The 10052-nt window shown below is 41.0% G+C and overlaps 1 protein-coding gene and 1 non-coding gene across 2 annotated transcripts; one reads left to right on the top strand and one right to left on the bottom strand.

Annotated features, from left to right (window-relative positions):
- Positions 1-445: 445 nt before the first annotated feature.
- On the bottom strand, positions 446-9693 carry AICDA (activation induced cytidine deaminase). Its single transcript, XM_047743591.1, has 5 exons — positions 9605-9693; positions 4328-4475; positions 2612-2882; positions 2276-2391; positions 446-1883 (listed from the first exon to the last, which is right to left on the bottom strand). The coding sequence occupies exons 1-5, from the start codon at positions 9646-9648 to the stop codon at positions 1830-1832; spliced, it is 633 nt and encodes a 210-aa protein (XP_047599547.1). The 5' UTR covers positions 9649-9693; the 3' UTR covers positions 446-1829.
- LOC125108082 (U6 spliceosomal RNA) lies at positions 7304-7407 on the top strand. Its single transcript, XR_007129770.1, has one exon. It is a non-coding gene; the product is annotated as a U6 spliceosomal RNA (small nuclear RNA).
- Positions 9694-10052: the final 359 nt, after the last annotated feature.

The following is a 10052-nucleotide window of genomic DNA, read 5'->3' as shown; positions in this document are numbered from 1 at the left end:
TTGGTATATTCTGTCTACTAAAGTCTTACCAGAGGGTGCCTGGGTGGCTCAGTTGTTAAGCTTCTGCTTTTGGCTCAGGTCATGATCCCAGGGTTCTGGGACCGAGCCCCAAGTCGGGTTCCCCGCTCAGTGGGAAGCCTGCTTCTCCCTCTCCCACTCCCTCTGCTTGTGGTCCCTCTCGTACTGTGTCTATCGCTGTCAAATAAATAAATAAAATCCTTAAAAAAATTATTTAAAAAAAAGTCTTACCAGGTATATTATTTGCAAATATTTTCTCCCATTTTGCAAGTTTTCTTTTTGCTTCCTTGCCTGTCTTTTGATGCACAAAAGCTTTCAATTTTAAAGAAGTCCAATTTCTCTATTCCTTCTGTTGCTTGTGCTTTTGGTGTCATTTAAGGGACTTGGCCATATCCAAGGTCATGAAGATTTCCACCTATGTTTTCTTCTAAGGGTTTTATAATTTTAGTTCTTGCATGAAGGTATTTGATAAATTTTGAGTTAACTTTTGTATATGGTATATGGTAAGAGATCCAAATTCATTCTTTCACATAGAGATATCCAGTTGTCCCATCACAGTTTGTTGCAAAGGGTTATTCTTTCTCCTATTGATTGGTCCTGACACCCATTCGTATTTGTAAAACAACACAGTTGTGCATTCAACTTGTCTTGCAGATCTATTTATCTGCATTGCAAGGGTTGCTAGGTAATAATTGCTCAGTGATATGGTTATTTTGAATATTTTTCTCATAGTCAAGGAGAGTTGTTACAGCGGTATTCTCTGCCATGTTGCTCCCTACGTTTTGCAGGAGAAAACACTTTGTAATGAATGCTCTGTTATCCTTCTTTTCCAAATGTTATTTTCTTTTTACTACACTCTCCTACATAATGAGCATTTCTTTGAGAGGAGCATTGGATACATACAAAAAGTCAGAAACGTTGGCCTGGTTGACTTTGTTCAAGAGACCCACTGAGAGGACAGTTTTTTTCTCAACACTGAATGAAGCAACTCCTTTCCAAGTGTTACCTAATTAAATGTGAAATTTGTGGTTTTGGTTTCTGACGTATGGACTTCTTTAAAAGGATCTATGTTTCCAGATGTGTTACTTGGCATCGGCTAACTTTTACAGTGTCTTCTTCACAGTCCTCATTCACTTTAAGATCCTTTATTATAAAATAGCCTGAAGGCGATCATGCATATTTCATACCAAGAGAAAGAATTGTTCTATGTACAAACATAAAAACATATCTGAGACGATGAAAACATACAGTACATAGTTAGATATTAATGCCCTGGGAAGATGTTTGGGGGTTACAATCACCCAGATCCTTCCATTAGGAGGTTCTATATAGATCATGGACTGGTGTGAGTTTGTTCACTTGAAAGTGAACCCCAAAGGAAAAGAGTAGAAAAATCTATCACCAATATCATTGAAAATTCCGTATGAATCAGATAATAAAGGATACATATTATAAAGGTTTGATCTTCTCACCATGGTTTTACAGGTTTACCTTTTGTTTCCTCCCTGCCAGAGTCCTAGAACATCCTTTAGGTGCTTCCTGCAATTCTGTCATTTCCCAGTAGGGGGCGTTATTGCATGAAAAGCTGCGCCAGTTGCAGCATTACCCAGGTGGGCCTGTGTTCCTTCTGTACGTTAAAGACCGGGTTTTGTTTTGTTTTGCTTTTAACAAAGTCCTGTATATGAATATTTTCTCTCTAAACTCTTAAGGAAATGAGAGTTGAAGAAAAACAAAATGCTTGCAAGATTGTCTTTTTACCCACTGTCTTCAGAGATGGTTCATCCTAAGTGACATTTCTTGGGAGGATGATATCAAAGTCCCAAAGTACGAAATGCATCTCGTAAGTCATCAACTTCATACAGGGGCTGTAAAGAAAGAAATGAACTGAGTGGATGCATTTGTAACATTGTGGAAGGAAGGAAGTTGGGGGGAGTAGGAAGAGGACAGGAAGGAATTGTATCAGAAGGAAAACAGAATCCTGAGGAGAGTCCAACAGAGAGACTTGTGGGTGATGAAAAGAGGGAAAGGGAAGGGCATCTCGGCAGAGGGCTCTGAATTGTGAAACAGAAGGGCAAACTCAAATGTAGGAGAAGTAACTAAACATAAAGTAAGGTTTTCATCAGAGGAGAAATGGAGAGTGATACCTGCACACACATGCACTGTAATGTAAAAAACGTAAGAAAGGGAAATATAAGGAGCTCCAGGAAAAGATGTCTTCGGAGGGAGAAAGAAAACGAGAAACGAAGAAGCCCCTTACCAACAGAATGCGTCGAAGCTGTCTGGATAGTCGGACGGAATTTTCGTGCAACCCCTCCCAGGCTTTGAAAGTTTTTTCACGATTTTCCACAAAAGTATTCCAGCAATAAAAATAATCTTTAAAAAAGGAGGGGGATGAGGCAGATAGTTCAGATCCCAAATGGAGAGGAAAGAAAGAAAACCCTGCCCCCCCACCGTAAATCTCATTTCCCACAAAGTTGAGCGTCCATGCCCTTAATTTTCTTCCTCCTATTCTAGTCAGTATGGGGCTGAATCCCCCACCCTGCCCCTCCGATTTTTCTCCTGAATTGCAGTCCCGACCAGATCCCCTTCGCACCTTTGAAGGTCATGATGGCTATCTGGACCCCCGCGCGGTGCAGCCGCCGCAGCCCCTCGGGCTCAGCCTTGCGGTCCTCGCAGAAGTAGAGGCGCGCGGTGAAGATCCTCAGGCTGAGGTTGGGGTACCCTCTCAGAAAGTCGGCCACGTGCCGAGCACAGTCGTAGCAGGGGCTCCAGGAGGTGAACCAGGTGACGCGGTAGCACCGGCCAGGGTCCAGGTCCCAGTCGGAGATGTAGCGGAGGAAGAGCAGCTCCACGTGGCAGCCCGACTGAGGACAGAGCAGGGGACTTGCGTGAGTGACGTTTAGTGACCTTTCCTGCGGCGCTGGAAGCTTTACGGCCACGAATTCATCTGCCTGCCACAGTCACCGTTTTTAGGGTGTCTGCATTTGGGCCTTAGGGTTACAATAAGGCTGTGGGTTTTCGACTTTCGACAGAAAGTCGAACAGAAAAGCAGGAGGATGCGCTGGGTCGGCTGAAGTAGCATCAGGGTACCCCAGAGTTCTCAGTTGTGTCTGTTGCTGTAACATTTAGGAAACACACCAGACCACTAGGGGGCGGTAGGAAGCGTGGTTGAGGACTGGAAGGGGTAGAGGCCAACAGGGGTGTTGAAGGAGAGGTCACAGGACTGCTGTGGGTTCAGAACAATGAAATAATGTGTTTGCTCATCGTATGATCCCAGTGATTGTAATAATCTCACAACAGTGAGATATAGCAAGTCTGCCTAGTATGGCAGAGAAGTCATTAGTCCCAGATCTGAAGATCTAGGTTCCATTTCCTGGTGCCATCACTGAGGTGACTGGGACAACTCACCCAACTCTTGGCTCTTCTAAGTCCTCGCCAGTAAAATGGGCTGGTATCAATTGCGAGGATTAAATGAGAAGGAAATGAAGGGTGGGTAACTGCAAAGCCTTCTCTACTTAGAATGTGTCTCATCACCAAACAGGAAAGAGATTAGAATGTAAAACAATTGCAGTGAGATAATTTATGCAAGACAAATGGAGACAAAGGAAATTGAATAGTAAAATAAACACTTAACAGTGAGCCAGACAATGTCGGTCCACCTGTGGATTATGGATTCTTCCCTGGGATCCCACCAAAATCAGATGTTGCTGCCTGTTTTGAGACAGGGAATACTCATTGGCAGAAGTTTACGTAAGCCCATCTGGATATGGTGAAGTCGCTTGAAAATGTAATTCTCTGATCTTCCAGATGCAATCTAGAGATTGATTGAATCAGTCAACCAATTGAGGCTTCCCCGAGTATTCTGGGTCTCACCATACTGAATGTACTCATCGGCCTGTGACATATGTGAGCAGGAGGGACTAGAAATCATTTGGAAAACAGAATCGAGTCATTATTTTTTGCTACTTTTTCCTTAACTTTCAAAAATTCTAAAAATTTGTTTTTTATTTAAATTTAGCTTGAATGAGCTGATAATATTCTTCCAAATCAAAATTTGGATTTCTTCCTTAATCTCAAAGGCAGTTACTCTTGGCATTGAAGCAAGGGGTGGCAGTAATGTGCCCAGCATGATCGGGGAGGACATGAAGTGGCATGCTGTGGGGGCATACTTATTGTGGTTTCCTGGACAGAAAGAATAAGATTTCTGAAATCTGGTGGAGACCTAAGTGTGAAACTGGCTGAAAGTAGTACTCTCTGTAGATGGTTCTAAAAGTGCCTGCACTCTAGCTTGGAAGCAATGAACTGATACCTTGTTTCGAAGGTGACCGAAGTCCAGTGAAAAGGAGGTGGCGCTATCCCGTCGCTTCACCACGTAGCACAAGTAGGTTTCATGGCGACCCTTAGCCCAGCGGACATTCTTGAAATGGTAAAGAAATTTCCTCTGCTTCATCAGGAGGCTGTGGGTGAGGAGAGGAAGGAACTTTCAGGAGCACCACTCACTCTCCGCTCACTCCTGGCTTTCCTCCAGCTTTTTAAAAAATCTGTAATGATTTGAGCCACACCAGAGAAGATCCTCTTCCTTACTTTGCTGGATGTCTGAGACCTGCTGGACTTGGAACCCATTATAAACCCCTCTTCATGCTTATATTTAAGACCAGTTGAGGGCGCCTAGGTGGCTCAGTTGGTTAAATGTCTGCCTTCCGCTCAGGTCATGATCCCAGTATCCTGGGATCGAGTCCCACATTGGGTCTTTGTTCAGTCGGGAAACTGCTTCTCCCTCTGACTTCCACTCCCCCTGCTTGTGCTCTCTCCCTCTCTGACAAATAAATAAAATCTTAAAAAAAAAAAATTGAGACATAGCCAGAATCCCCAAATGGTATGATGTCATAGGATAGTCTCCTCCCATAGCTGTCTGTTACATGCTGACAACTTGGACTTAAAAACTTGTTCCTTGGTTCCATAATTTTTTCAAAGTTCCCCTCCAAACTCTACCTAAATGTCCAGTATGTACTTCAAACCCAACATGGTCGAAACAGTAATTCCTAAACTGTCCTCTGTCCTGACTATCCTGTCTCTTTACTTTTCCATCTCAAATAATCAGGTGAAAAGCTTGGGCTTATCTTTGATTCTTCTCCATATTTAATGGTCTAAATTTATTTATTCAAATCTCAATTTTTTTTTAGTATTTTTATTTTCTAAACCTCCAAATATTTCTGGTTCATATCTGCATTATTCCCTTGGTTCACTGCTTCAGTCTAAGCCCTCAATCTTCTTTAGGCTTATCTCTTGTCCTGGCTTTCTAAGCTGGTCTGGTTCCCCCCCAGTCCCTCCAAAAGAACATTCTTCGTACTGTGCCAGAGAGATCTCACAAAGACCCAGGTGTGACCATGTCATTTCTATGCCGAAAAATTCCCAGTGAATCTCTTGTGCCTACAGGATAAATCCCAAACTCTAAGGTGGTATTTAGGCCAGTTTTTACATTTGATCATCAAATCGACATGTCTTGCTTCCTTTCCTGCTACTTTTTCCCCTTCCTTTCCCTATCTTCAAGTGCCTATGCAGCTGATGTCTTGACACTAGTGTCTGATCCTGTGGTTTTTTTTCTTTCCAGTCACCTAGCTGATGCACTTCCTCTCAGTGAATGCTTTCCTACCTTTTTCATTGGACAAAACTTACATATCCTTCAAATCCAGTTCACAATTCAACTGCTCTTTCTCACCACTGCTATAGCAAAATTTCTAGGCAAAAAACTGACCACTGACAGCAACAAAAACCCTTCCTGTAGCTTCATTCTCCAGTTTACCTAGTTTATCCCTGTCAAAGCTCTCATCATCTGTTACCAATTGATCACTGACATCTCTGTTTTCCCAATTGGATTTTCTGTGTTTTGAGGCAGAAAGTATCACTTTATGAGAAAAAAAGGTAAAATTAATTTTTTTAATTTAAATTTTAAAAATGTAATGATTTACAGTGTCTAATTCAGTGTAGTATCTAATGACAATTATGTTAAAATTTTTTTCTAGTCTTTTTATAGGCATGTTTACACGATTTTGATTCTACTGATCTCATGCAGTTTTGCATCCTGCTGCTTTTTTAACTCGGCAACATAATCCATTACTTGTGGGGACTGGTTGCTCTAATTTCCTTACGCCTAGCAGTGTTTTGCATGTCGTAAGCACTAAATTGAATTGAATTTGTGGAAATACTCTCAGCTAGCCAAAGTTTCTTTGTAGCTGTGGACGTAACACAAGCTATACAATGTGGTTGATACCAAAGCACTAGTGATGTCTCTCTAGTTTTTGTCCCTAGTCTTTTCCAGAAATGTATTTACCAAGTTGTGGAGATAATGCTGCCACCTAATGGCATTGAGCAGAAGTGCAGTAAACTCTTGAAACAAGCAAAGACCTAGGCGAGGATTTGAATACGGTTTGCTGGCAAGAGAATTGAAACTTTTTCGCCTTCATTTTTTTTTTTTTTTTTTATACATTGAGGTATAATTTACATACTTCACCCATTTAAAATGTGCAGTTTTATGAGTACTGGCGAATGTAAACACCCAAAACTGGAACCACAATTGGGACACAGAACATTTCCAGGGCACCCCTCCCCAAAATTTGCATATTTTACCTTTTCAGTCAGTTCTTCCCCCCCTCCCTACACAACCACTAATCTTCTTTCTGTAACTACATTACTCTCCACTTCCTAGAATTCCATATAAATCCTACATTATCTCTTCCTTTGTGTCCAGCTTCTGGCACCTAGCATAATGAATTCGAAATTCATTGGTCGTGTTGCATGTATCAGTAATTTGATCCTTTTTACTGCCAAGTAATATTCTATTGCATGGCCAAGGCTCATTTACCCATCTGCCTGTAGATGGACGTTTGGATTGTTTCCACTCTGGGGCTGTTGTGAAGAAAGCTTCTACAAAACACGTACCAGTCTTTGGGGGAGGACAGACGTTGAGAATTAATTTTAAAGCAATACATGTGATAGACCGTGAAGTTAAAAGTTAAATACCCAAGTGTCAACCTGATGAGTTAGGTAAGCAGGAACACACTTTTTATAGCTGTCTCAATTTAAATGTCGCGCTTCACACACAGGACGCTTACTGAAATACACTTTAAATCCTGGGGCAGGGAACTAGATTAATCACCAGTGTACACATTATACCAAACAAGATGAAAATTGTTTAATCAAATTGTTTTGGAATTCAGTTGGCAGGAATCTGGCATGAATGCTAACAAAGATCTAATAATTGCTGTCTTTATTTTAAAATGATAATGTTGCTTTTGGGCAGTACATGTGCTAAAATTGGAATGATACAGAGAAGATTCGCACAGCCCCTGCGAAAATGACATGCAGATTCATGAAGAGTTCATATTTTTTTACCAAGATCATGAGTTTTGATGGGGAAAACATGCCAAGTTCTCATATACCAAAAAATAAAATAAAATAATTGTATATTAATTATCATAGCACTTAACCACCATTACTGTTACTGTCAGGACATAATTTGCATATAATCATTAGCATAAATTGAATACATCATAAGTGCTTAATCAGTACTGAAGTAAAAGGGGAAAAAATTTCTTGGGGCTTGGTTTTAAACAGATTAAGCATCATTCCTTACTGATAAATTTCTTTAAACAGTTAATCTACCCTTCTGGGCTGTATGTTTGAGAAAAGGAAGGAGGGTACTGTGTCAGGCAAAGCGGGTGTTTTGGGGGCATCTGCTGTTGGGAGAAAGCAAAGGTGTTCTGGGAATATAGGAAAGGACATGGCACAGCTAAGGGAATTCAGATGGACTTTGGCTTTCCACTCACACAAAAATCCGTCGTTACTGTTTCTTTCAGAAGTGACCAGTCACAGTGAAGCAAATTGCCTACGACCTTTTAATTAACTTTCTTGGTCCTTCACTTTCCTTCAGCTGTAGCTAGGAGCCCGTTTCAAGGACCTTGCTCTCTTAGTTTCTCTTCTGGGTACAAAGGACTTTGTAGGGGCAGTTTTTCGAGCTCACAGTTTGACAGCTGCTCTAGACAGCTGTGCTCCCTGAGGCAGAACCTGCTGCATCCCCAGCAATGCAAACTGGAGACAAATGGGTTAAAAATAATCGTGACCAAGTCCTCTCCTGTCCTGTGCCATCACTGATGCCCTCTGCAGATATTCTTTTCCCTAATGATAATTACATATTTCCCTTTTTCTCCTGTTGAATTTCATCTTTTCTCCTTGTTGCCTTTGAATTCCAACTATTAATCATCGCCTAGCATTTCATGTACAAATATTTTCACTGAACCCTTTACCTCTGACTTACACCTCAGATTAATTTTCGATCTCATTGCAAGCTGAGCAGACAGTTGACATTTTCACCCTCAAGAAAATTTTCTGAAGAACATTAGTCTTCCATTAAAAATCTTAATTCTGGGGACACCTGGCTGACTCAGTTGGTGGAGCGTGCAACCCTTGATCTCGGGTTTGTGAGTTCAAGCCCCACGCTGGGTGTGCAGATAGATTACTTAAAAATACAATCTTTAAAAAAATTTAAAGAAATAAAAATCTTAATTCTGTAGTGCAAATTCTTTATAAAAGTTAAATTGAGGTAAGGTTTGTGGATTAAGTATTCTCATATTTTCAGTAATCATAAAACTAGGAATAAAATAAGTTGTGATAATAACTTGTCATAAACTGCATGTGAAAACATTGTGTAAATCTTATTAAATACATTTTAAGAGGGGCACCTGGGTGGCTTAGTGGGTTAAGCCACTGCCTTTGGCTCAGGTCAGGATCTCAGGGTCCTGGGATCGAGTCCCGCATCGGGCTCTCTGCTCAGCAGGGAGCCTGCTTCCCCCTCTCTCTCTCTCTCTCTGCCTGCCTCTCCGTCTACTTGTGATCTCTCTCTATCAAATAAATAAATAAAATCTTTTTTTAAAAAATTAAACACATTTTAAGAAATATGTTAAGCGGGGTCTGAAGAAATTGAAAGACTAGGTAGATAGTAAAAATGCCATTAACAGCCCAGTAATTGGAACTATAACATTAAATAACTTGACTGATTTTTTTCTTCCCGGAACAGATATATACCATCATAGTGACCTTCAAGCAATTTTTAATATTGGCACTAAAAAATAATTTCCTTACTATGTAGCTGAATTATTCAGTATGTAGCTAAATTATTCAATAAAGGCTCCCCAGGAAGGTTTACAAAGTCCTTTTGCAGTTCAATATTTACAAAATTATTATTACAGTTTCTGCTACTGTTCTTAGTATACAGTATTCTTGTTATTACCTTTCCATGATTTGGATGTCTAAACACTTGCTATGTTAATATTACCATAAACTAGTTCCAACTGCAGTACGTGGCCATACGTGGCACATGACAGTTGAGTGTGGAAGAGAGAACAGAGCATTAGGCAGAGAGCATGTAAGATCTGAACAGATGAGACAGCGCCTGAAAAAATAAATGCACATATTGACCAAGCAGTGAGTCAGATAGTGAGAGGAGAGAAAGGGATAGTTACCGATCTGAAAACTCAGATTTACTCTGAGAGAAAAGCCAGGGCAACCACCCATGAAGAGACTGCTTTACCTGTCCATAGTGGATTCCATAGTGTCTTTCTTAGTCTTAGGCATGGAAAGGCTTGCCTCAAGTCCTGCTGCTTCACTGACTCTGTCTGGTGAGGCATTGGCCCCACACATTCAAATTTGAGCTCTTAGGCTCCTCCTCCCAGGCATCATCACTACCAGGTACCCAACAGCCTTCCTCCTGTTTGGGTCCAAAAATGGTAGGTGGGGCTGTCAGAGGCAGAGTCACGTGGGTACATGATCAAGGGCTTCTCTGCCTAGTGTATAGGCTCCTATAGGGCTACAGCTCTAAAAATCAAGTCTAGACTCCACAGGTCACAAAGATCAGGAGCTAGTAGCTGTAGACACTTCAGAAATTGTATATCTAGTGACAAATAGTATCTTTAATTCTTTTTTTTTTTTTAAAGATTTTTTGTCAAAAAGAGAGTACAAACAGGTGGAGTGGCAGGCAG

Source organism: Lutra lutra, chromosome 8, assembly GCF_902655055.1.
Source record: "Lutra lutra chromosome 8, mLutLut1.2, whole genome shotgun sequence".
NCBI lineage: Eukaryota > Metazoa > Chordata > Mammalia > Carnivora > Mustelidae > Lutra > Lutra lutra.
Note: the sequence above shows the minus strand (reverse complement) of the source record. Positions and strands in the feature narration are given on the sequence as shown.